Here is a 25,369-nt window from a genome sequence, read left to right on the forward strand (position 1 = left end):
TTAATTTAAAAACAGCTTTCATTTTCTTTCTTTTTTTTTTTTTTTAAAGGAAGCAGGATTTCGGAGAAGTGGTCAAGTGGCGTTAAGTGAGGAGGGTCTGCTTGAAGGTGGCAGTTGTCCAGCGGCTTTCTGAACAGGTGAGCTTATCACCTGGAATCATATGTCCCCTCAGGTACCCCGAGAACTGGGCCAAGAAAGCAAGGTTGGGGTAGGAAACAAACGACACCCCCATTTCAAACAATAACTTTTATTTTATACTTCTCTATACTTTGTAGCAAATCTGGTTTTTTGCCGAATTTAATTTATAATAAACTTTTAAAATTACATCTCTCTCTTTTTTTAAAATCAAGGCTCTTTTATGTCAAAATCTTTTTTAGCTATATTTAGATTAACATTTAACATCCCCCCCCCCTTGTGATCTATACCGTTGGATATTCAGGTGTTACTGTGTGTGTAACAGCTAAAATAAGAGGGAGGAGGGAAAATAAAGGCAGTGGACTTGGACGGATGCATTAACAACAGCAGATAAAGCTAACCCCTCAGTGACCATAGCAGCATGTCTTCTAGAAGCCTTTACTCTTACCCCAGAGATGTCCTCAGCCCCTTCCCTCTCTCCCTCCTATCCTTCAAATGCAAAGCCAACAGTCTGTCCTTTCGCTTTTCTTGAGGAGAAATGTGCAGTGGAAATGATCAAAACAAGATACTGTGGAAGAACGACGTGAGAGTGAATTATTCACCGTATGCTTCGCCCGTGGACATCTCCCTTGAATTCATTCCCCTGGCCTTCTCCTCTCCTCACCTTCCTGTTAGGAGGAACCTATCATTTTTCATGGTACTAGCATGATTATAATAGGTGGACCAGGGCCGTTCCTGAGATTCTTTTGCCAAACAAAAAAAATTTTAATAATAATAAAATTAAAACATGGGGTGGGTTTGCCGTTTTCTTATCTGTGTGTGAAGACGGACTAAAGCTGAGGTCCGATTTTGGCTGTGCTTGCTTGCTCACTGATTGGGAACATTTGGCAAATAAAACACAAGAAATCAAACGAAATGAAAAAGAGAATCAGGATTTCCCACAATCCTATATGAATGTTTTCAGCATCACAGAGAATCACAACGTCCCCAAAGAACGAATGGATCTTCCTCTCGATTTCCGGGATCATGGAGTGAGTGTGGGTGTGCGCGCAGGGTGAGCTGGCCCCGCGCTCAGAAGGAAAGCCAGGTCGCTAAAGCTGCCGAGAGAGACACCAGGAGCACGGGGAGCGCCGGGAGCAGGGACCCCGCCGCCCCGTTGCCGCTGCCGCAGAGTTCGAATAAGCTGCCTTGGATGTTGAGGTTTTTGGATTCTTTTCTCAGTTTATCCCACATATCTTTCGCCCCTTCCTGGCAATCCGTAAGGGCTGTGACCGTGCAGCTATGGAAATCCTGCCAGTATCTGGTGAGGAACAGAACAAAACGGAAGAAGTAGGTTCACTTGGGGAGCCTGGAGGACCCCGGGCCTGCGCCCCAGCGCCTCCCGGCTCGCAGCCCCGCAAGCTTCCCGGGGTGTCCCCTCCCTACCTCCTCTTCACCGCCCCGGCCCCTGGGCTGCGAGAGGTCGAGACTCGCGGGACCTCCGCCCACCCCAGAAGCGGCTGTCTAAAGCGGGTGTGTGTGGGGGGGGGGGGGCGCCCCCTCCTGCCTGGTTTTCCCTTCCAGATGCCTGGAGAGCACCCGGCAGCCGGGAGCCTGGTCGTGCACCCGCTGCGGCGCGCTGGCACCTCGGCCTCCACAAACAGATTGCTCGCCCTCCTAGGGGAAAGCTAGGAAAACAGTGCTAAGCCTCTCAAGCTGCCGCCCATTAATGCCTCTTAGCTTGCAATACGGGTTACTACCTCTGAGCACCGCCCTCCCCTCGGGGCTTCTTGCATTCTCCTCCCCCGAGCCCCTTTCTGTCTCCCTCCTTCTCCAGGCCGCGGTACTCTCGCCTTCGCCCTCATTCTCTCCCTCCACCCATTACCTCTTCCTTTTGTTTTCCGTTCTCCTGATTTTCCCTTTCTTTCCTCTTCCATTCCGTCTGCTTTCCTCTCTTCTGTTCCTCATTTCCTCTTTCTCCTCCTCTGGTCTCCACAGACCCCGGCTCGGATTCGGCCTGGAGATTCTTGCTTGCCTCCCTCCTCCCCGGGGTCGGTGAGTGTTAGTGGCCGGGCACCTGGGCCCTGCTTCGTAGCCTTCATCTGCTCTTGCAAATCCCAGTGCCCCAGGCCTGAGAGTTGGGTCCCTCCTCTTTCAACCTCACCAATCTTTTTCGTGGGCTTGGGAGCCCCGGGGCTTCCTCCCCACAGCCTTTAGGGCACCAGCCCCCAAGGCTGGAACTGCGGGGAGGGAGTGGTGCCACCGCAGCTAACCCTCGAGGATCTCCCCCTCGCCCCCCACCACACTCGGTCCGCCTCTTGCTGTCAGTTCCCGGAGCCCTGCGCCTAACTCAACCACTTCCTCCTCCCAGGCTCAGCTCCTAGACCCGCCTCCACAACCTTCATCCAACCTGTCCCTTTTGATTGTCCCCCTTTCTTCTGAAAACCCAAAATAGATCCTGAGACTAAATATAATTCCAACCCGTGATCGATTACTGGGGCGCTGTCTCCTTTCAGAGCTGGGTCGATCTGTGCCTCTCTCTAACTCTGGCCTGGCCCCCACCTCCCCCGGGACCAGAGCACCAGATCACTGACGCCTGCCCTTCACACAGTTAGGTTGTATTTTCTCCTCTCTCTTCCTTCTGCTGGCTGCCTGGACTGTAAGCACGTTGAAGGCAGGCACTGTGTTGATTTAGGAGGACTGGAGGGACTGTGGCATAGGGTTTCCAGGTTTCTGAACTTGTAAGAAACAGCAAAATTTGGACATCAAGAGGCCCAGAGAGGACAGCTCTCCTGTAGAGCATCTGTGGAATTGCACCTGGCAAAGGATTCCTAAATTGCTCTTTTCTTTATGCATGCCCAGATGGGGACAGGGTGCTGAGGGACCTCGTAGATAAGGACAGACTCCACCTGGGGTTGAGCAGAGGTGGGCTTCGGCTAGGTGTTCAGCAACCAGCTCCCCCAACTGAGTAGAGCCAGGACCCAGCTGTGGCCTGTGATCTCAGGGAGGAGTTCTCACTTTCCTGTTTTCCAAGACCAAAGTTCTGCTTAAAAATTAAAATAGCTTGGAATAAACAAGTTCCAGCAATTGACAGAGGATTTGGGAGCTGCTCTAAGAGCAACCTTCTGTTATCCTTATAGATAGATTCTTATCCATCACCAGATTTTTAGAATTAAATGCCTTTGTCACTTTCAGGATAGGAAAGACTAGGCACTTAGCTGCTTTGGCTACTAGTAGGCACTGGGGCATTTAGGAAAGAGAGTAGCCAAGTTGGAACCCATTTAATTTATCAAAGCCTAAACAAACATCCCTCCTTCCACTAGTCCCCTTTCCCTCAGTTAGGGAGAGAGGAAAGACTTCATAGTATACAAATGATGGCATAGAAAATGGTCACTCTAACCTCAGGGAGTAAAGGACATAACTTGCCTTGCCTTTATTGGAAGAGTTATTGTTGGGGTTGGGGGAACACAGCTGATTTCTGCAAAATAAAAGAATGTGTGTTGCAGAGGATGGGGCCATTTCTAAGGTCTGCAGCAGCTAAATTGCTGCAGGTTCACTGCACCAGGGCTCTGCTGGTTACCTTATTGCCAGTGGGAGCAGAGCTTTCCAGTCAACCTCTGAGAAAACACCAGTGGGCCTGGCTAGGAACTCCTACCCATCTCTCTCTACCTTTGAAGCTGTCCAGGTCTGGGGAACCTGTGCAGATATGCAAAGGGGCAAGGGAAACAAGGAGGGTGGCTATCCAAAACCTTGGAATCTGCTATAAACTCAACAGTGACTGTCAATGGACCATCACCTGGACTTACTCTTTTTGGATAAAGTCACTGGCACACAATAAGATATTGTTTCAGCTTCTCTCCTAGAAACGGGAAGGGAGACCCGTGTTTTCTTGCTGTACCGGCATTTCCTTGGTGTGTATTAGAGGGTGGTTTATCAAGGGAAATGAACAGAAGAGATGAGTAACTTTTCTTTCAGGCAAATATAGCATTACCCCAAACACTCCTCAAATCCAAGCCAAATGTTCTTCATAGAGTACGTGGCAGGTCACTCTTTCACACAAGAGGAAAGAATGACAAAGATTACTTCAAGGCAAAGAGATTTTGCAGCACCAAGAACTGGTGGCAACTCTCCATGCCCCTTGCCCTGGGTCCCAGCAAGTTGGACTTGCGCACCTCTGTGCACCCCCATGAGGCTGCGTAGAGCTGGAAGTGAGTCTATATTGAAGGATCCTCCTCTATATCACACACTGGGCTGTGGGATTCCCTTGGGAAGTGCAGGTTCTAACCCGGGAGCCTGGGCCTAGTTCTAGGCCTGGAGCAGGGAGCCAGAAGGCAAGAGGGAGTGGATTCGGATTCGCGCTGGCGCTGAACGCTGAGCGCAGGCGGGGATGCTAGGCACTCTCTGACCTCAGCAGTGCCCCCCAAATCGAAGCCAGCCGGCCAGAGAGGACACGTACATGCACACGGTCTTGATGTTCATCTTGTCGTCCAGGCCCTGCGGGTAGTTGGCCATGCTGTTGCCCAGCTTGAGCAAACAGTCCGAAAAGCCCTTGAAGACCGCATCGCACTTGCCTGCTGCTCTCACGGCCTGCACCAGATACGCTGCGAGGAGGAGGGAACACGAGTCAGCAGCGCCATGACTCCGCCCTGCCGCCCCACTGCCCGCCTTGGCAACCCAGGCTCCCCGTGGCCTCCTCACTAAGGGCGGCCTCCCCCAACGCCCAGCCTCGGGGCGCGCCAGTGATAAAGGTGAATAAAAGACTTAACCCAGGAATGCCCGACCTGCAGCGCCGCGTCTAGTGCAGATTGTCAGTGTGTGAGCAGGTGTGGGTGGGTGGGAGGTAGGTGAGTCCATTTCTTTCCTTCAGCTCGCTCCCGCATCTCGCTCCATATCTTTTTCTGTTTCCATCGCCCACTCTTCTTACCTCCCTCATCTGTTTTATTTCTCTTTCTCCTCACTCCCTCCTTCATCTCCCAACACTTCCCCAGCAAGCCCTTGTCACAGCTCTCGCAAAGCGATCTTCCATTTTGAGGTGACAGAAGTGGTCTGGGCTGCAGCGTGCGGGGGCGAGAACGGGGTGGGGAAACGGCAGGGAGTGGGGTCACGCAGCTGAACCCAACGCCACATCAACAGAATAAGCTTCAAGCTTGGCGCTCGGTCCTTGGTGGGCGCTCAGCAAACACTGCTGAATGAATGAACGAATAGAGTTCCAGGAAGCCACCAGCAGTCACCGGAATGGATTGTTTCATTATAAAACCGATTGCCTACCGTGGAATCTGATTCCGAGTGAGACCCTCGGATGCACCCTCTCCCGCCCCACTGGAAAGAGGGCAGTCTAGGCGTCCTGAGACTAGGCGCGGGTGACGAGTGGTCTGGAGCGGACAATGCCCGAGGCCGGGCGGGGTCACGGAGGAGTCTGCCCGGGTCACCTCCGCAAAGGCCAAATCCACGAGTCTCGAGCCTCCTCTCCTCCTCCTCTGTCCGCCACTCAGCTCCCCACACACCCTTAATAACCCACCCGGCCGCCGAAAAGCCCGTCTCCACTAGGGACAGCAGCCTGGAGAGGCTGTTCTTTTCCAGGTCCCAGCCTCGCTGCTGAGAGCGAGCTCGCCGCCGCCTGGGCTCCCGGCCCCAGCTCAGGGCTACCGGCAGCGAGGGGGCAGAGATAAAAGCTGGGCGGGGGCGGCGGCGGAGGAGGAAACGCTGGCCGCACCAAGGTCCCAGCCCTTGGCCTCAGGGCGGCCAAACCCCGAGGCGCCGGACTGGAGAAACTGGCTCCAGGCTGTGGACGCGCGCGGCAGTGGCCTTCTCTTCCCACCATGAGGCCGACGAATCTGGTTGGAGGCTGAGTACCTAGCGGCCCAGAGCACCTCTGGCGCGGGGAGGGCGCCAGAGAAGCACAGATCTACCCCGTTAGGGCGGGGAAAGAGGGGTACATCTCAGAATCGAAATCTGCACTGGCGCCCACGACCCTGGGCGCCGGCCTGGTCCTCTGCAGCATTCTGGCGGCTGCGCCTGTGTGTGAATGTGTCCCAGGAAAACCGGACACCTCACTCCCCCAGTCCCCCACGCGGCCGCCTGTCACCGATCGCCGGGCCAGGAGCCGAAGAGGAAGGTGACCGAACCCGTAGCAGCCTGCGAGAGCGTACCGTTTGCAGATTGCTGCAGGAAGAGCGAGGCGGGCCTTGCGCTTTTTAATCCGGAACGGGAAGCGCTGGGGAAGGGACCAAGGTTAACTTCGACCTCCGCTGGGGCAGATACGTAAACCCTTCTTAAACCTCCCAGTTCACTTTACACCGAAAATTAAATACCCTTGCGACGACAATACTAACAAATCGAACACTGAAGTAAAATCTTAAGATTAAACGAATCTTTTTTATAAGAGAACTCGTTCGAAATGGAAATACACCCCACACATCTTCCTCTATAACACGTCACAAATACAGCTTTGATGCGAAGAAACGAAATAAAATAAAGTCCAATCTCCTTGTCCACGTCTCTCCTCACTCCTTACCTACACCCCCAAAACTCAGTGGCGAAAGAAGCCCCTGAAATGCATTGACTTTTTTAAGGGGAATTGGGGCTCGCTGGGGGCGGGAGCGCTCTCGTCACGTTATCTTCCCAGGCGCTGCTGGAGAAGACCCTGCACACCGCGCATGTGTGAGTGTGTGCATGTGTAAAATAAGAAGTCGTGAACATTTCTCTTTTGCAACTGTGACTCCTTGGACTCTATCCTTCTCTGGGAGGCTGGGAGGCTGCACGCGGGATGGATTTTGCAGGCGCATGCGTGCCAGTAGGTCGCAGTCCTGTGTCCCTCGCTGTCCTTCCAAAACCCCGCTTAGATGAGGCTCTGGCGGGTGACCCTTGATGAGCTGCCGTGGGCTCTGCCAGCTGCTGTGTGAACTTCCTTGTGGTTTTGTTTATAGAGGTACAGTTAGAACTGCCTCGGTAATGGTGGACTGCCTTGGTAATGGCGGTCTGCCTCGGTAATGGCAGTCTGCCTCGGTAATGGTGGACTGCCTCGGTAGTGGCAGACACCCTTAACCCCACAGAGCTGGACTGTTCTGGTTCCAGCTGCACTTGCTGCAAAACTCTCAATCCAGAGCGTTTCAGATTGCTGGTCTTTGTAGGGGTGGGACCCACGAGCCAGATCCCCTGGCTCCCTGTTTCAGCTGCCTTTTTTTCAGTTGAATGGGTGGCTCTGTCTTCCAGGCGTTCCAGGCGCCAGTTGAAATGGCCACCCAGATTTATGTGAGTTTTTGTGGGGGGACCCGCTGCGCTGGCTGAAACCATCGTGCTAGAAACTTGTGGGGCTTTTTAGCCTGGGAATCTCCTGGTCTGTGGGCAGTAAAATCTTCGGAAATGCAGTGATCACTCACCCTCTGCATTGTTCTCACTGGAAACTGCACTCCAGGGCTGTTCCTATTTGGCCATCTTGGATCAATACCATAACTTTGCATTTTTTAATTAACCAAGGATATAATATATTTACTTGGGAACCCCCCAATTTACATTTTCCATTCCAGCTTCAGTGGTGCGCTGAATCCTGTGAATTCAAAGAACATGTATCTGTCTGCTGCTGTGTACAAGCATTTTGCAAGATGCTTGGGGTATAAAAATGAGTAGATCTGGTAGCATGTTGTTCTGGAGAATCTGATATTCTAGCCTTAGAGACAAAAGTTTAGATAGAAGCATTCATTGTGCTTTGGGAGGTACTGCCATGGGATGGAATATAAGCATGAATGGAATAAGAGTGTCTGTTCTTGGCACTGTTTGGGAGATGGGAAGGGCTGTCTGAGCTGAATTTCAAAGAATGATGTGAGTAAGTTTGGAAAAAAGAACAAAGGCGTGAAAAAGCACAGTCTATGAGGAAGAATATCAAGCATTTCATTAGTGCTAGAACTACACTATCCATAGCCACTGGCCACATGTGACTGGTGAACACTCGAAATATGGCTTGTTCAAACAGATATTTGCTTTATGTATAAAATATATAGTGAGGGCCAGGCATGGTAATCCTAGCACTTTGGGAGGCTGAGGTGGGTGGATCACTTGAGTTCAGGAGTTTGCAACCAGCCTGGGCAGTATGGTGAAACCTTGTCTCTACTAAAAATGCAAAAACTAGCCTGGCATGGTGGTGCATACTTGTAATCCCAGCTCCTTGGGAGACTGAGGCAGGAGAATCACTTGAACCTGGGAGGCAGAGGTTCCAGTGAGCCAAGATTGCACCACTGCACTCCAGCCTGGGAGACAGAGTGAGACTCTGTCTTAAAGAAAAAAAAGAATGTATACACACACACACTGGATTTCAAAGACTTCATTCAAAAAAAGGAATGTAAAATATCTCATAATTTTCCAAATTAAATACATGGTAAAATGAGTATTTTATATTAGGCAAAATAAAATATATTAATAAAATCAACTTCACTTGTTTCTTTTCACTTTTTAAATGTAACTAGAAAAATTTAAAATTTTCCTATACAAGTTGCATTATAGCATAGCCCAGCCCAATAGAAATAGAATGTAAGTCCCCACCTTGGGCTGGGCTGTGCTAGAGCGTAACTCATACAGGAAGATATGGTAGGAGTTGATGGTGCAGAGGTGGCAGAAATCAAGGTGTGGGGAGTCTTGGGTGCTGTTCTCCAAGCAGATTCAGAATAAGGTGTTTAAAGTGGTGAATTTTAAATATGAGAGACATGAGGTCATGTTTGCACTTTAGTTAGCTCTAGGCTGTGTGGGTGATGGTACACCAGGCTCTATAACAGAGGCTGGGATACTAGTCAGAAGGCTGCTGCTGTATCCAGGGAGCAAATATGAGGGGTTGCATGAGGGCAGTGGCTATAACTATGATGATCAGGATTTGAAGTTTGGAACAAGTAGTCAAATGTGAGTCTTGGATTTCTGTTTTGGGTGACAGGTGGGCAGTTGTGTCACAAAACTGAGATTTTGCATTTCAGAGAAGTAGACTATGTATTGGGAAGAATAAATAGTGAGTTCTGTTTTGGAAATGTTAATATAACTTGGATGTTCAAAAGAGGTTACGGTAGATGAGTGAAGTTTTGGAAGGATGTCAGAGCTAGAGAAATATATCTGGAAGTGATCAGGTGGTGGCTAAAACAGTGAAATTCTATGAGAATATAGAGTGAGAAGTATAGGAAACAGAAATAGTTGCTGGAAGAGCATCAACTTTTAAGAAAGGACCAGAGGAAAATATAGGAATGTATATCACTGTAATTGATTACATATATTTAAAAACCCATAATTGATTCCATCAAGGATCATTAATTTTTATTGTAATTAATGTAAAAGGTATAATGTTTCTATTATTAGTAAAGTGAGTGTTGGCATCAAGCAAGAAATATTTTTTGATAATTTATGTTTTAAATAATTGTATAACATTTGTAACTAATAATTTCTAATGCAATTTATTTCTACTTTTGTTAATATTAGCATTAAAACTAATTCCATATGAAATCTGAGAATTTCTGAAGCAAACAGAAGCTTTGTACTGGTTACAGTAGCAGCACCTGCAATTTTGTTGGATGTTTAGAAGATTTTCAAATTAGTGTGAACTGATATAATATGAGGGTTTTAAGGAGCCATTTTGCACAAAGTAAGAGTGATAATTTTGTCATAAAAAATTTAACTCTAAAATACCAATATAATACTTGCTATGGTGTATGACATACAGAATTCTAGATAGAATGCAAAATTGTGGTTGGAAAATTTTCCCAAAAGCTCTGACAGGGTGGTGACCAGGCTCTAGCCTTGAGTATATGAGCTATGGTTTGTCTGTGCAAACCCAAAGATAGTACTAAACCATTCATGAGAAACCCACTCCCATGATCCAGTCACCTCCAGCAGGCTCTACCTCCAACTTTGGATATTACAATTCGACATGAGATTAGGGAGAGGAAAACATCCATATTATATGAGGGATTTACATCTCCTATCAGGGGTTAAGTCTAAAGTCAACTTGAGGCTAGGTGCGGTAGTTCATGCCTGTAGTCCCAGCACTTTGGGAGGCTGAGATAGGTGGATCACCTGAGGTCACGTGTTTGAGACCAGCTTGGCCAACATGGTGAAATCCCGTCTTTACTAAAAATATAAAAAGTTAGCTGGGTGTGGTGGTGGACACCTGCTATCCCAGCTATTTGGGAGGCTGAGGCAGGAGAATCACCTGAACCTGGCAGGCAGAGGTTGCAGTGAGCCAAGATCGTGCCACTGCACTCCAGCCTGGGTGACAGAGTCAAACTCCATTTAAAAAAAAAAAAAAAAAAGTCAGCTTTAAAATAAGATATGCCTAAGATTTGCTCACAAAGATTTCCAATGCCAAATTCCTCTGAGTCCATAGATTGCATTCTTAACTATATATAAACTACCTTTTCTAACTTGTGCTGGGAGTTCTTCAGGTCTGAACTGGTCTTAGAGGGACTCACTCACAGATCTGCGACCAGTTGCCAATCAGCCAGGTGGCTCTTCTCCTGGAGGTGACTGACCCTTGGCTGGGGCCATGGAGGGACTCAGTCATGTGTCTCTCATCCTTCAGCAGACCTGGCTGGGCTATTTCACATGGTAGCAATGACAGGGGTCCCAAGACAAGAAAGAGGGGGCAAGCCCTGATGTGCAAACACTTTGTAAATCCATTGGCCACAATATTTGCACTGATTTGAAGGGTGAAGCAATAGACTTCACCACCTAATGAGAGGAACCACAGTGTCATATTACAGTTATATTGTAAGTGTGTGGGGAAAAAAAGGGGAAGGGTTTGGGGCCATTTTTGTCATCCACCAAAATAGTTATTTGATATACTCCCATTTGGCTGTTTAAGTATTATTTATCTAGCTGTGGGATAACCAGTATCTGTTTTCATCCTTATGAATATTTCCTGCTGCACAGGATTGGCAACATAATTCTCAAGGCCCAGTGGAAAATGAAAATGCAGGACCCCTTGCTAAAAACAATTATGAAGAATTTCAAGATAGCTGAGCATTAAATCACTCACATAGCTCTGTTGCTTGTGGGACTCTATGCAACAGTATGGGTCACATGTCTGTGAAATGGCCCTGCTGCTACAAGAGATAAGAAAGATCACCTTTCCTGTATAGGTTCCCATATTAGTCACCCATTAGGGCCATTCTACAAATGTTAACTGTTATGCCTGCTGTTAAAAATTCATCAAATGTCTGTTCTTTCTTATTTTTCCAGAAGGAGTCTGTATGCTCAAGGCTGTTATTTATAATGAGTTTCATGGAACCGAAGTGGAGCTTGGGCCTTATTATGTGGAGATCGGCCATGAGGCCATGTCTGTGTTCATGAACTCCAGCAGTGTCCATGAGGATGAGGTGCTTGTCTTTGCTGACTCTCAAGTGAATCAGAAAAGTAAGACCTGCGTCTGGAGTCTGAGCGAGCACACCTTAGCTATAAATGAAGCAGGTGTCTCTGCTTTAATTATACTGTTCAGGTTATAGCAGTTCTAAATTCGATACAATATTCTTCATTCATTCTTCCCTAATTCAGAAAATATGTTCTGCAGAATACTGTGTTCTAGGGGAACGTGAAGATAAAGTCATACGAAGTCTTCATCTCCAGGAATCTATTGTCTAGTGAAAGGATTAAGATATGCACAGGAGCAAGATGAGACAGGACATTAAAAATGCTTAGGAAGGACATGGCTAAGGGGCTGGGAGATTTTAGGAGATAGGAACTTTAGCTAACTGTGGGAACAGGGCGTATCTGAGGTGGGAGCTAGCATACATGATGAGCCTTGCAGCACAGGCTGGCCCTATAGGAGAGACATGTTGCTCAGACAGCCTGGCCTTGAGCCAAACACGTAGCTGAGAAAGCATCCAGTGCTCACTGAGTGTGCCAGGTGCGTACTGACGCATTGACGAAGGACAAAATATCCATTCCACTTTATCCACTGCTAATGCCTCATGCGTGTCACCTCATTTTATCCATACAGCTACCTCTAAGGGAGGTATTCCCTTTATGTAAGTTTTGTAGAGGGAGGAACCGGAAGCTCAGAGGCCAGTGGGAGTGGGAATAGGGAACTCCAGCCACTTACTGTAGAGAAAAGAGTCCCTACACTTTACAGCAGAGCAAATGGGAAGCCAGCCAGAGGCACTCCCAAAGTGCCCAGCCTACGTGGATGGAATGATGGGCTTAGGTTTCCCAGAAACAGAAGGAAGGAGGAGCCAATGGAGGGATGAGTTCCAGTGAACTCATCCATCTAAGAATTCTTTCCAACTGTTCCACACAGTGGCTGTACATGTTCACAATCAGACTAGTGAGAAACTCTCCATCCAAGAAATTATGAAATATACATGGAAGGATTTTTTTTAACATGTTTGCTTACCCTAACTAGCCAGTCAGCCATTCCTATTGACTTGTCTTATCTAAACCTGAATAAATAAGCAGCACGTCTAGCCAGAGCAAGAGCACAATTCTTGTAAATCTCCAATGGCTCCATGCCAGGATTTAGAATAGGAAGGTCCAGGTTTGTATTCAGCCCCACAGATTGATAATATGCTTGTGCAAATCTGTAAATTGTATCTTTTTAAACACTTTTGATTATCAGATTGTGCTCAGAATTAATTTTCAGACATGTTAATGAGACCATGTGATATTTATTTATCATATGATATTGATTTTTAGTCATATGATATTCAAAAATTCTGATGCATTGATGAAGGACAGAATATCCATTCCACTTGATCTCTGTTATAAGCAAATATCTTCTCTTTATAAAAAGAAAACTATGCAGAAGAACAGTAGTAATAATAAATAACCCTCCTTGCTTAATAGCCTTTTATGATAAATGAGTTGCTCTAAATCTTCTTAGACATCACAGTACTCTTTCAGAATCTGATTCAGTGTTTGCTATCCACCTCCATATGAATGTACATAATACCTGTGTGGTGTGTATGTAGGAGTACACGTGTGGTATGTGTGTGGTGTGTATGGGTGCATGTGCTGCGTATGGTGTGTGTATGGTGTGTGTATATGTGTATATATGCTATATGTGTGGTATGTGTATGGCGTGTGTACATGTATATATACATATATGCACAATCTTACATTATGTCTTATAGGACTTGAATGCATGAGGCCTATCTGTAGACCCCTATTTAAGAACTACTGTGAAGTGAAGACTACTTAGTGTACATATTGAGAAATACTTTAAAACAAGGCCATTTATCAAAGTAATTGACATATTTCAAAGGAATTAACATATTTAATACCATGCAGGGAGTTCTCAGATAAAGAAAATATACAAAGAAAAATTTAATAACAAATTCTATGACTAAGTTTACATTTCTCAGGTATGTCTGATTTCAGAGCACATGCTTAGAATTTTGAAATTTATTGGGATTCAAAGAGGGAAAGTTAAAATTGAAAAATATTGACTGTGTTGTATGAGAAAAGTGAATTAATTTTAAGACTTTTTCTCTTCTTTCTTTTCTCATTTTAGGCACTGTTGTTATACATCACTTTCCATCTATTCCTTCGTATAACGTGTCCTTTATTTCTCCAAGTCAAGTGGGTGACAGCCAGGCTTGGCATGGCACGACTGTCTGGTATAAGATGCAATGTATGTCTTTGTTTTAATTCCAGATTTAACAAAAACCTCCCTCTTGCGGTCAGCTGAGATTAGGAAGGCCATAGGCAGAGCTGGGTTTTTGTTATCAGCTCTGCCCGAGAGCCCCATTCACCTTGAGCAGGTTCTTTGTTCACCTGCCATTTGTTCTGGATCTTTTCTGAAACCACAGGCATTAAGGCTCCCATCTGAAGGAATGGGAAGGTGGGTTATTGGGACAGTTATCTACCAGCTCCACATGCCAAACCCTTTCTAGCAGACTCCCAAAAGGACTCCCTATGGCCTTAGGAGCTCCTCCTGTGAGGGCCTTTGAATGGGGGCCAGCACTGCCTACCTCGTCCCCACAGCTATATCCTTGCCCTCAGCCTGCATGTGTGTCAGAGGCTCCTCACCGTCACTCAAACCCATGACCAAGTGGGAAAGTAGAGGTACAGTTTCTCTGGAGATTCCAGCCTTTCTGTGTTGACATAGCCACAACATGCTTTCTTTTGCCACAGCTGTCTCTGTCTACACAAATGGAACTGTGTTTGCCACAGACACAGACATTGCATTTGCAGCTATTACCAAGGAAACGATACCCCTGGAGTTTGAGTGGTATTTTGGAGGGGATCCAACAGTTAGGACAACTTCAAGAAGCATTAAAAAAAGACTCAGCATCCCCCAATGGTCAGTAAAAGTAGCAGTCCTGCTCCGTAGCTGTTTGTACCTCAGCCTCTACTCAGTCTTAAGATCATGAGGCTGCTACTGAAGTCATCTTATGGCTGTTGCATTTGTATTATAATGGGCCACTAGGTCCTTCTGTGAAGTGAATTCAAACATAAGATTTAAAGGAAGATTTAGTTCATCTCTCTTCAGCTTGTACTAAAGGAAATGGTGTAGGGCTTTCAAGCAGACAGTCCTAGGTTTGAATTCTATCTCGGCCACACATGTGACCTAAGAAATTCCTCATCTAAGGAAGGGCAATGATCCTTACCTGCACTGCTTTGAGAACTGAATTAAATAATGAAGAAGAGATAGTCAAAAATATCAGCTTCCTTCTTAATGAGATGAAAACCACTGGATACTTTGGTAGTTCTTACAAATTAAATGATGCCTCCCCTCCCCTGCCTTCCTTTTGAAGTAAAACAGACGGTTTCTCTAGCTCTGACCCTGTTCTTGTCTTGCCATCTGCCTTCTCTGCCCTCCTGTCCCCATCCCGCAGGTATCATGTGATGGTTAAGGCTTCCAACAGGATCAGCAGTGTGGTCTCTGAGCCCTACGTCATCAGGGTGCAGAAGAAAATTGTGGCCAATCGGCTCATGTCCCCCTCATCAGCTCTGGTAAACACCAGTGTGGTCTTTGAGTGCAGGATCAACTTCGGCACAGATGTTGCCTACCTGTGGGACTTTGGGGATGGCACCGTCAGCCTGGGGAGCAGCTCCAGCAGCCATGTCTACAGTAGGTGAGCCACTGCAAGGCAGGGGAGTGCTCTCTACAGACAGCGCCTGTGATCAGAGTCTTAAGGCATCAGCCCTTGGGTTCCCCATAGAGACCTGCCTTTCATCAATGTAGGTGACAGATGATTACACAGAGACAAATAATACCCGGCCATGCCTCTCAAGGAGTTCCTAGTCCAGGGGAAAGATGAAGAGAAAAGAGTTGCTTTCAGTACAGGGGCTGTGACTGCACAGGAGACCTGCAGTGTGGTGGGGATGGCTCCTTGAGAGTGAAATCTTGAGTAGGAGCATGCCAAAGGGAAACAGGAGAGAGGATCCCAAACAGACAAGCACCTGGGCACAGGCGATAGGTGAGGTGCCAATGGGAGATGTTTGGACTGACTGGCAAGATGTATATAGAAGGGAGAGATGAGTGTAGGTTGGCAGATTGTGAAGGGCCTTGATGTCATATGGAAGAGCATGAACTCTGTCCTTTAACTGTATTTACTGAGCATTATGGACATATGATGAGGTGCAGACTGGCTGGACCACTCGTTCCCAGCCGAGCCTCTAGGGCGAGTTCTAGGACCCAAGTGGGTCAAATCCCCAGTGGGGAGACACCCATGGCCAAGGCCGAGCCTCAGGCTGGCATCAAAACTTTATGTTGCTGTAGGGAAATATCAAAACATGCAGAAGTATCTAGAAAATGAGGTTCACTTAGGCAGTGGCATCAGGGAAAGATTGCAGACTTCCCCCAGTGCAGGATTTCCACGAGAACCCACACTGCAGCCTCTCTGTGCTTTGATGGGGATGGAATAGCCCCATCACTAACTATGGATCCGGGACTTTTTCATCAGAAATAGATTTTCACATGAGGAATTGAGCAGTAGTGGCTTGTAGACTGCTGCATGCTCAATTGAGCATGTGGTGGCCTAGGTACCTGGTGATGTATTCAGTAGCTCCAGGAGCCCTTTTGTGCCCGGTGGAAGTGACATGGCTTATTCGGTGGCTCCACTGCCATCTCTAGAGTGTCCCCTAGGCTGTCTGACAACCTGAGACAACCATCCAGTCTTCGTTCTTATCAGTAGACCCTACCTTTCTTGCTGGAGTTCCAGGATGGCAAGTGATATTCTGGTCCTTGCAGACTCAAATTTGTGGTCTTCTGATGGGAATATTTTTCTGTTTCAAATTCAGAAGTAATTATCCATGTTGCAACATTTGCAAAATAAGCATGTATTTCCTAATAAAGCACTACCTGCTGGGTCAGGAGCTACCCAGCTCACTCCTCCAACTGTCCTGAATCTCTCCACAGCTGTGACCCACTCCCCTCCCCTGGAGACGGGCTATGGATCTAGCTTGCCCTTCCTCAGTTTTTACTACCCTGAGAAACTGATCAGAAAAACGGATCCATGGAGCAGGAAATAGAACAGGAAGACCATGCCCAAAGATGCCCCAGTTATGGGTTAGGGTACCCATCACACAGGGAAAATATATTGCTCTGTTGTCAAGAGGGGGCCAGGCCATGGCTGTGGGGAGGGTTGCCCAAAGAAGGAAGCAACATGCCCTTCACATGGATGTATTGTTTGAATATAGCATGTGACGTCGGTCTGGGAGTTTGGTATTTGGCCTGGCACAGGCTACTTGGGGAGCCAGTCTGTTGGTTAAATGATGAAACACCTCTGTGGAAATCAATCTTGTGACCCTTGCCTCTTCTGTTCTTATTCATTGGGATGACTTGCTGTCAAATACTATAATTCTGCAGATGGGGTAGGTATGAAGAGTGAATGAAAGCCTGATGTCCAGCAATATCAATCTGTTCATTTCTGTGCTTTCCACCCTACCAGAGAAGGAGAATTTACAGTCGAGGTCCTTGCCTTCAATAACGTCAGTGCCTCCATCCTAAGAAAGCAACTTTTCATCATGTGCAAGCCCTGCCAGCCACCCCTGGTGAAGAACATGGGGCCTGGGAAAATCCAGGTAGGCTCGGAGTCTGGGAAATCCTTGACCAGCCTCTTCATCCTCCCTCTGAGTTGGGACCACTGTTTGGAGGGGCGAGAGTTTGGGGAATGAAGCGAGGCTTTGTCCAGTTTATCCTGCTGCAATTTACACAAAGGAGTGTCTATAAGGGCCTCAGAGGGGGTGGCCTGGGTCCTCGGGGGAAGGAGGGCTACCCCAGCCTGGACTGGAGGAGACAGCATTGTTTCTGGGGTCTGGCATGTGAATAAGTTCTTTATTCACCTGCATTACTCTGGCATTCAGCATGGCTCACTTTAAGGAGCTTTTTCCTTTTTTTAATTTTCTTTCTTTTTTTTTTTTTTTGATTGTGCTAAGAACTTTAGCATTTTCAGGAGAATGAAACATTTAAATGTATGTGGCACCAAAATGAAAGGACATGATCAGTTATCTGTTGAAAACCTACTCTGGATTAGAAAAAATAGGATTGCTTTATATTTCCTTCATTCCTTTGAGGCCTGTGATTTATAGCAAAGTTTCCTTTTCAGGGCAAAGGTGCTCAAATGACACATGGGAATTAAAATCCGTGACTGAGCTGCATTTGCTAAAATGCTTTCTATGGCATCTGGCCCTGAGAGGTCAGCCCCCCATGTGTGCTGGTGGAGATTAGTGTGGAGAGACCAAGTTCCCAAGACACTCCAGAGAGGGTCATGGCCCCCACACAGGCAAGACCCCTGCCCACCTTTAGGCCAGCAAGCACCCACACTGTTAGGCAGGTCTGCGTGCTGAGGGAACGTGTTCTCTGGGTGTGAGAGATGGACCCAAACAGCAAAGGGACTAAAGCAAAAGGCACAGCAGGAAAAAGCACACACCCCAGGCAGGAGGGCTCCGGCTCCCGTTAGGTTGAACCTTGGGACAGAGTGGTTTTCTTGAGTTTTTCATCTGTAAAACATTTTTAATTTTATCTATAAAACACAGAAACCAATATTGATAATAATAATATTATTATTATTGTTATTTTATTGAGACAGTCTTACTCTCTTGCCCAGGCTGGAGTGCAGTGGCATAATCTCAGCTTGTTGTAACCTCTGCCTCCCTGCTTCAAGCAATTCTCCTGCCTCAGCCTCCCAAGTAGCTGGGATTACGGGCATGCACCACCATGCCTAGCTAATTTTTATATTTTTAGTAGAGACAGGGTTTCGCCATGTTGGTCAGACTGGTCTCAAACTCCTGGCCTCAAGTGATCCACCCACCTTGGCCTCCCAAAGCTCTGGGATTACAGACCTGAAGCACCCTGCCTGGTCATTTTTTATTTATTTTATATGTTTTTTAAAAGTATAAAGAAAAAAAATGAAATCATCTGAAATCCAAGCAGTAGGCAATAGCCACTTTTGTCTGATGTATTTCTTTTCCGTATTTTTCTGAGGCTTTTTATGTGTGGTATGTGTGTTTGTCACAAACCTGGGTTGCAGTGTGAGCATTCTCTTTTGTTAGTAAGCAGCCTTTTGATTACATGTTTTTAATGGTGTCCTAATGTTAAATAATGTATACAAATTATGCATCATTTTATAAAGTCCTCTGATTGAACAATTGTTGTTTCCAGTTTTCTTTCTTTCTTTCTTTCTTTCTTTCTTTCTTTCTTTCTTTCTTTCTTTCTTTCTTTCTTTCTTTCTTTCTTTCTTTCTTTTTTTTTTTTTGAGACAGAGTTTCACTCTTGTTGCCCAGGCTGGAGTGTAATGACATGATCTTGGCTCACTGTAACCTCTGCCTCCTGGGTTTAAGCCATTCTCCTGCCTCAGCCTCCCGAATAGCTGGAATTACAGGCACATACCACCACACCTGGCTAATTTTGTATTTTTAGTAGAGGCAGGGTTTCACCATGTTAATCAGGCTGGTCTCAAACTCCTGACCTCAGACGATCCACCTGCCTTGGCCTCCCAGAGTGCTGGGATTACAGGCATGAGCCACTGTGCCTCGCCAAGTTTCTAGTTTCCTATTGCTGCAAATAAGTTGGCGATTACACTGTTTGCACACTGGTCTGCAAGTGTGTGGCCTTTTCATAGGAATAATGACTGCAAGTTACAGAATTGAAGGGCACAATGCGTTTCCCAGAACCTCAACAAGCCTAGAGATGTTCTTGTAGCAACTTACATGCATCTGCACCGACGGACCAACTCTCACCCTCACTAGGCATTTAGTATTTTTTAATGTTTATTATTATGAATGAGCTAAAAATTGGCATCCTAGTATTAAAATTTGCTGTAACCCATATAAATCTGGGCAGTTTTGTGACAAATCTTAGAATTATATCGTATTCAGAATAGAAACAATAAAAAGTAATTGAAAGGTAATTTAATTATAAAGTCACTTAAAGGATATCAAAAGTAAAAATTCATTTATAATGAGCACCAAAATTTCTTAAAATCCCATTTCGCAGCTGCCTCCAGCTGATTTTTTATTTTTATGGAAACTTTCCAATTTTTATTTTTATGGAAACTTTAGGAATTAAAAAAAAAACCCTCCAAGGGGAGCCTCTGTACCCAGTGTCTGCCCCAGGGTGGAGGCACCCGGTCAGGCCGAGACTCCATCCTGAAGCCCCCTAGCCTCGCTTGCTCCTCCATGCTTGAGTTGGAATCTGGCTCCAGCTCAAAGTAAAGGGTGTGGAGGGGCTTCTGAAAGACAGAGCAGCTGGGAAGGACAAGGGATATGGATGGGTAGACACTAATATTTCCCCATATATCCTGTCCTTATTGGCTTATTAAAGTGAGCAAATATGCTTTCTATATATGTATCAGTTACTATTTACATTTAAAATTCTTTGTTATGAAAATTTTAAAGCATAAATGAAAGTAGAAAGAATAGTGCCACAAACCATCACTTTCAAAGACTAGCAGGGTCATATGAGAAGGTTACCAGAGCCAGGCCAAAGAGAATGCCCCAGGCCCAGATGGGCCACTTGGAGCGTGGAAAAGATAACATCTACGATTGAATGAATAATGCTAATGTTTTAAAAATAATTATGCTGAAAGAGAAAGAGAAGCTTCTCCTGTACCCACCAAGCAGGCAGACACACAGAACACACTGGTCACCATTGGAAGTAACTAGTGCCCCAACTTCTTACTCTGAATGTTAGTAATTAAGGGAAAGAATTAAACATTTATTCTTATGTTTCTGAACAAACTGTAGTTTAGAAAACCTCATAGTTCTAGCTGATAAGAAAACTTTTTTCTCCTCTCTCCTTTTTTTTTTTTTTTAACCAAAGAAGTTTTGCGCATCTCAAATCAAACAATTGCACAAAAATATGTTTTGGAAACGATACGAGAAATGTGATCATAAGCAACATTTAGATTATATTAAGAAATTATTGTTTATTTTTAAGGTAAGATAGCAGTATTGTGTTTAGTAGGAAAATTCCCTTAGTTATTAGATGTATATTTAGTATTTAGGGGTTAAATTTCATGATTTCTGGGAATGACTTCAGAATATTTCAGCAAAGAAAAAAATAGGGAAAGCAAATATCTGTCATGTATATTGCAAATGACTTTCTTATTATATTGATTTTCAAAATTTATATATACATACATATATATGTACATGTGTATATATAAATTTTTACATATATATACATATATGTATATACATACATATATGTATATACATACATATATGTGTATATATATGTACACAAACACACACACACATAGGTGCCAAAACCCAGGAGCATAACATTTATATTTTTGATATTTGGAAGCTTAAATTTTCTATGTAATCAAATAGCAGATATCTTTGCTATTTTTCCATTAATTTTATGCATAGGAAGATTTTTCTCATTATGAATATATAAATATTTACTTACTATTTTTATTTTGTTTTGTTTACCTTTTATTTTTGTCTATAAAACAGATGTACTTTTATTCTGGTGTAGTCTAAAGTCCAGCCCTAAGAATACCATTCTGTGAATTTGCAAACAGATAATCGGAGATCTAAAGTTAAGACTAAGTTTCTAGTAATTTACCAGTGCATTAGACGTGATGGACATTTTAATGAGATATCTTCTCTTCTTGATACTTAGATATGGAGGTCTCAGCCCGTGAGGCTGGAAGTGACGTTTAAAGCTGCAGTCTTCTGTGACATTTTCCAAGGTCTTTCTTATACCTGGAAGTTGGTGGACTCTGACGGGCTCCCTGTCTCCCTTCCTGCTGCTGTGGACACTCACGGACAGACCCTCCTCCTCCCAAGCCACACCCTGGAGTACGGGAACTACACTGCCCTTGCCAAGGTCAGCTCGCTGACTTACTGCTCTACCAGCCCCGTGTAAACCCATGCTTCCCATCGCCCTGGAGCAAGAGCTCAGCATTTGTAATTCAACACCTTTCTATCCAGGAAAAGGGAAGCTGTTTTAAAAAAAAATCTGGCTAGGATTTTAAGATAAATGATGAATTCCCCTCGAAGAGAGCAAGTTAGGCTGGCAAAGCAATTGATGAAGAACCCCTTCCCGTTTCTGAACAAAACCTTCCTGTGTACCTAATTTGAATAAGCCCTGTGCTAGTGCCGGGATGTCAGGAGAATATATGGCCCTGCCATTTAGGGACCAATCACCCAGAAAGGAAAGGGGATGACAGTCAGAGGGCAGGGCAAACGAGAGGCATTCACAGTGACTTCTTGGCGCTTTGATTCTCAGCATGTGCTTGGTGGATTTTGGCTGGAAAAATGGCGAAAATATGTGGGTTAAAAGAGGGAGAGGTCATTTTTTAGAGTGCGCTTTGAGAAAGAGGGTCCTGAAAAGAGAATCTGTTCATAGACGTACAAAGGGGTTGGAAAGGGCAACAGCTTGGCAAAGAGTAGAAGAAAGTCTAGGGGCAAACGGTGCGGCGGCAGAAGGAGACGAGGGAAGGTGAGCCGGTCGGGGGCAGAAGGAGACCAGGGACGGTGAGCGGGTCGCGGCCGAGAGTCCACGGAAAAACGGTGCGGGGGCAGAAGCAGACGAGGGACAGTGAACGGGTCACGGCCGGAGAGTCCAGCGGCAAGCGGTGCGGGGGCAGAAGGAGAGAAGTTACGGTGAGCGGGTCGCAGCGGGACAGTCCAGGGACAAACGGTGCGGGGGCAGAAGGAGACCAGGGACGGTGAGCCGGTCGCGGCGGGCGAGTCCATGGGCAAACGGTGCTGGGGCGGTAGGAGACCAGGGACCCTGAGCCCGTCGCAGCCTGAGAGTTCAGGGGCAAACGGTGCGGGGGCGGGAGACGAGGGACGGTGAGCCGATCGCGGCAGGAGAGTCCAGGGGCAAACGGTGGGGGGACAGAAGGAGACCAGGGATCGCGACGGGAGAGTCCAGGGTCAAACAGTGCGGGGGCAGGGGACGAGAGACGGTGAGCAGGTTGCCGAAGGAGAGTCCAGGGGCAAATGGTGCGGGGGCAGAAGGAGACGAGGGACGGTCAGCCGGTCGCGGCGGGAGAGTCCAGCGGCAAACGGTGCGGGGGCAGAAGGAGACCAGTGACGGTGAGCTGGTCGTGGCGGGAGAGTCCAGGGGCAAACGGTGCGTGGGCAGGAGACGAGGGACGGTGAGCGGGTCAAGGCAGGAGAGTTCAGGGGCAATCGGTGCGGGGGCAGGAGACGAGGGATGGTGAGCCTGTCGTGGCGGGGAGTCCAGGGGCAAACGGTGCGGGGGCAGAAGGAGACCAGGGACGGTCAGCCGATCGCGGCGGGAGAGTCCAGCGGTAAACGGTGCGGGGGCAGAAGGAGAGGAAGGACGGTGAGCCAGTAGGGGGGGGGAGAGTCCGGGGCAAACGGTGTGGGGGCAGAAGGAGACAAGGGACCGGGAGCCGGTCGCAACGGGAGAGTGCAGCGACAAACGGTTCGGAAGGTGAGGCGATCACGGCAGGACAGTCCAGCAGCAAACGGTGCGGGGACATAAGGAGACCAGGTAAGGTGAGCGGGTCGCTGCGGGAGAGTCCAGGGGTAAACGGTGCAGGGGCAGAAGGAGACCAGGGACTGTGAGCCGGTAGCGACGGGAGAGTCCAGGGGCAAACGTTGTGGGGGCAGACGGAGACGAGGGACGGTCAGCGGTTCGCGGCGGGAGAGTCCAGCGGCAAACGATGAGAGGGCAGAAGGAGACCAGGGACGGTGTGTCGGTCGCGGCGGGAGAATCCAGGGGCAAACGATGCGGGGGCAGGGGACGAGGGACTGTGAGCCGGTCGTGGCGGGAGAGTCCAGCGGCGAACGGTGCGTGGCCAGAAGGAGACGAAGGACAGTGAGTCTGTCGCTGCGGGAGAGTCCAGGGGCAACCGGTGCGGAGGCAGAAGGAGATCAGGGACGGTGAGCCGGTCACAGCGGTAGAGTCCAGGGGCAAACACGTGCGGGGGCAGAAGGAGACCAGGGACGGTGAGCCGGTCGCGGCAGGAGAGTCCAGCAGAAACGGTGCGGGGACAGGAGGAGACCAGGTAAGGTGAGCGGGTCGCTGCGGGAGAGTCCAGGGAAAAACGGTGCGGGGGCAGAAGGAGACGAGGGACAGTGAGCCGGTCGCGACCAGAGAGGCCAGTGGCAAATGGTTCGGGGGCAGAAGGAGACGAGGGACGATGAGCCCGTCGCGTCCAGAGAGGCCAGTGGCAAACGGTGCGGGGGCAGAAGGAGACCAGTGATGGTGAGCCGCTCACAGCGGGAGGGTCCAGGGGCAAACCCGTGCGGGGGCAGAAGGAGACGAGGGACGGTGAGCCGGTCGGGGCGGGAGAGTCCAGCGGTAAACGGTGCGGGGGCAGAAGGAGACCAGGGACGGTGAGGCGGTCGCCACCGGAGAGTCCAGGGGCAAACGGTGCGGGGGCAGAAGGAGAGAAGGGACCGGGAGCCGTTCGCGGCGGGAGAGTGCAGCGGCAAACTGTGCGGGGACAGGAGGAGACCAGGGACGGTGAGCCGGTCGCGGCCGGAGAGTCCAGGGGCGAACGGTGCGGGGGCAGAAGGAGACCAGGAACGGTGAGCCGGTCGGGGCGGGAGAGTCCAGCATTAAACGGTGCGGGGGCAGAAGGAGACGAAGGACGGTGAGCCAGTCGCGGCGGGAGAGTCCAGCGGCAAACGGTGCGGGGGCAGAAGGAGACCAGGGACGGTGAGGCGGTCGCCACCGGAGAGTCCAGGGGCAAACGGTGCGGGGGCAGAAGGTGGAAGAGGTAGATGGAGCCTGTAAACTAAAAATAAAATCCTAAGACCCCCAACCAACTGAACAAACCCTTTCTTGGCCAGGGGGACCCAGAAAAACCTTAAAAAATAAAGTTCCCTGCCATGCCTCATTATCCCTCTCCCTTTTACAGTTTAGACACAACTGATCAACGTTAATGTTTAAGTAGAGATTGTAAGACTGACAGAACAGAACAGACTCCCCCCTTTTTTTTTTCGAGACAAGGTCTCACTCTGTTGTCCAGGCTGGAGTGCAATGGCTGTGATCTCAACTCATTGCAACCTCTACCTCCTGGGCTCAAGTAATATTTCTGCCTCAGCCTCCTGAGTAGCTGGGATTACATGCGCATACCTCCATGCCTGGTGAATTTTTTTGTAGAGATGGGGTATCAGCCTGTTGCCCAGGCTGCTCTCAAACTCCTGGGCTCAAGCAATCTGCCTGCCTTAGCCTTCCAAACTGCTGGGATTACAGGCGTGAGCCACCACGCCTGGCCAGGACATACTCTATGATAATAAGATACCAAATTATAAACAAGACCTAAGGCGATGCCAGGCAAGGGTGAAGTCACACAGTCCTACAATTAAAAAATAAACTGTGTTCTCATTGCCACAGGATGTTTTCTCCCCTTTTCTCTATCAGCTAAACAAATACTAGCCTTAAAATAAACAATATTAAAACAATTACAACTCTACAACCACCAAACATCAGCTGACTAAACCGTCCTATTCCTCAAGTCATAACTACAACTTTAATTAAACAAAAACCTAATTTCTATAACTTTTTCCTAATAAAAAACCACCAACCATAAACTAATTCTGCCCGGTTTTACAGACTACACATTTAAGTGCCTTCATGTCCCTACTTCACCTTTTAACATAAAAGACCTAATTATAATACATTCCAATATTGTCTCCACCCAAAGGTAAACATAAAACACATGTATATGTTTACTTATTATACAAAAACACAATCCTCTTCCATAAATATCCATAGCTCCTATATACTGTGAATATGGGATAACCCATTCAACTTAAATTCCTGTCTTGCCCCTCCCTCCCTCCTCAAAATCTTACTTTCAATTTTTTAGCCAGAGACTACACTTCCTGCAGATAATGCCTTTCTTAA

The 25,369-nt window shown here is 47.4% G+C and overlaps 2 protein-coding genes across 4 annotated transcripts in view; one reads left to right on the top strand and one right to left on the bottom strand.

The window, feature by feature from the left end:
• Window positions 1-239: 239 nt before the first annotated feature.
• On the bottom strand, window positions 240-5,375 carry LOC135272039 (neuritin-like). 3 transcript variants are annotated; one of them, XM_064370179.1, is made up of 3 exons: window positions 5,039-5,375; window positions 4,571-4,715; window positions 240-1,435 (listed from the first exon to the last, which is right to left on the bottom strand). In XM_064370179.1, the coding sequence occupies exons 1-3, from the start codon at window positions 5,082-5,084 to the stop codon at window positions 1,207-1,209; spliced, it is 420 nt and encodes a 139-aa protein (XP_064226249.1). In that variant the 5' UTR covers window positions 5,085-5,375; the 3' UTR covers window positions 240-1,206. The 3 variants fall into 3 exon arrangements, 2 of the variants coding, with proteins under 2 accessions (XP_064226249.1, XP_064226248.1); XM_064370178.1 differs by having other exon boundaries at window positions 4,896-5,375; XR_010340145.1 differs by lacking the exons at window positions 4,571-4,715; window positions 5,039-5,375 and adding an exon at window positions 2,000-2,429 and having other exon boundaries at window positions 1,349-1,435.
• Window positions 5,376-5,413: 38 nt separating this feature from the next.
• Window positions 5,414-25,369, top strand: part of LOC135272013 (polycystin-1-like protein 1) — a 52,755-nt gene continuing 32,799 nt past the window's right edge. The window contains 9 exon segments of the mRNA XM_064370137.1: window positions 5,414-5,566; window positions 5,662-5,914; window positions 6,113-6,259; window positions 11,323-11,496; window positions 13,589-13,708; window positions 14,212-14,380; window positions 14,916-15,155; window positions 16,974-17,106; window positions 21,155-21,361. Of these exon segments, the coding sequence (XP_064226207.1) occupies window positions 5,414-5,566; window positions 5,662-5,914; window positions 6,113-6,259; window positions 11,323-11,496; window positions 13,589-13,708; window positions 14,212-14,380; window positions 14,916-15,155; window positions 16,974-17,106; window positions 21,155-21,361 (1,596 nt within the window).

This window comes from Aotus nancymaae, unplaced genomic scaffold (genome assembly GCF_030222135.1).
Source record: "Aotus nancymaae isolate 86718 unplaced genomic scaffold, 86718_ANA_hifiasm-v0.15.2.pri h1tg000102l, whole genome shotgun sequence".
Classification (NCBI taxonomy): domain Eukaryota; kingdom Metazoa; phylum Chordata; class Mammalia; order Primates; family Aotidae; genus Aotus; species Aotus nancymaae.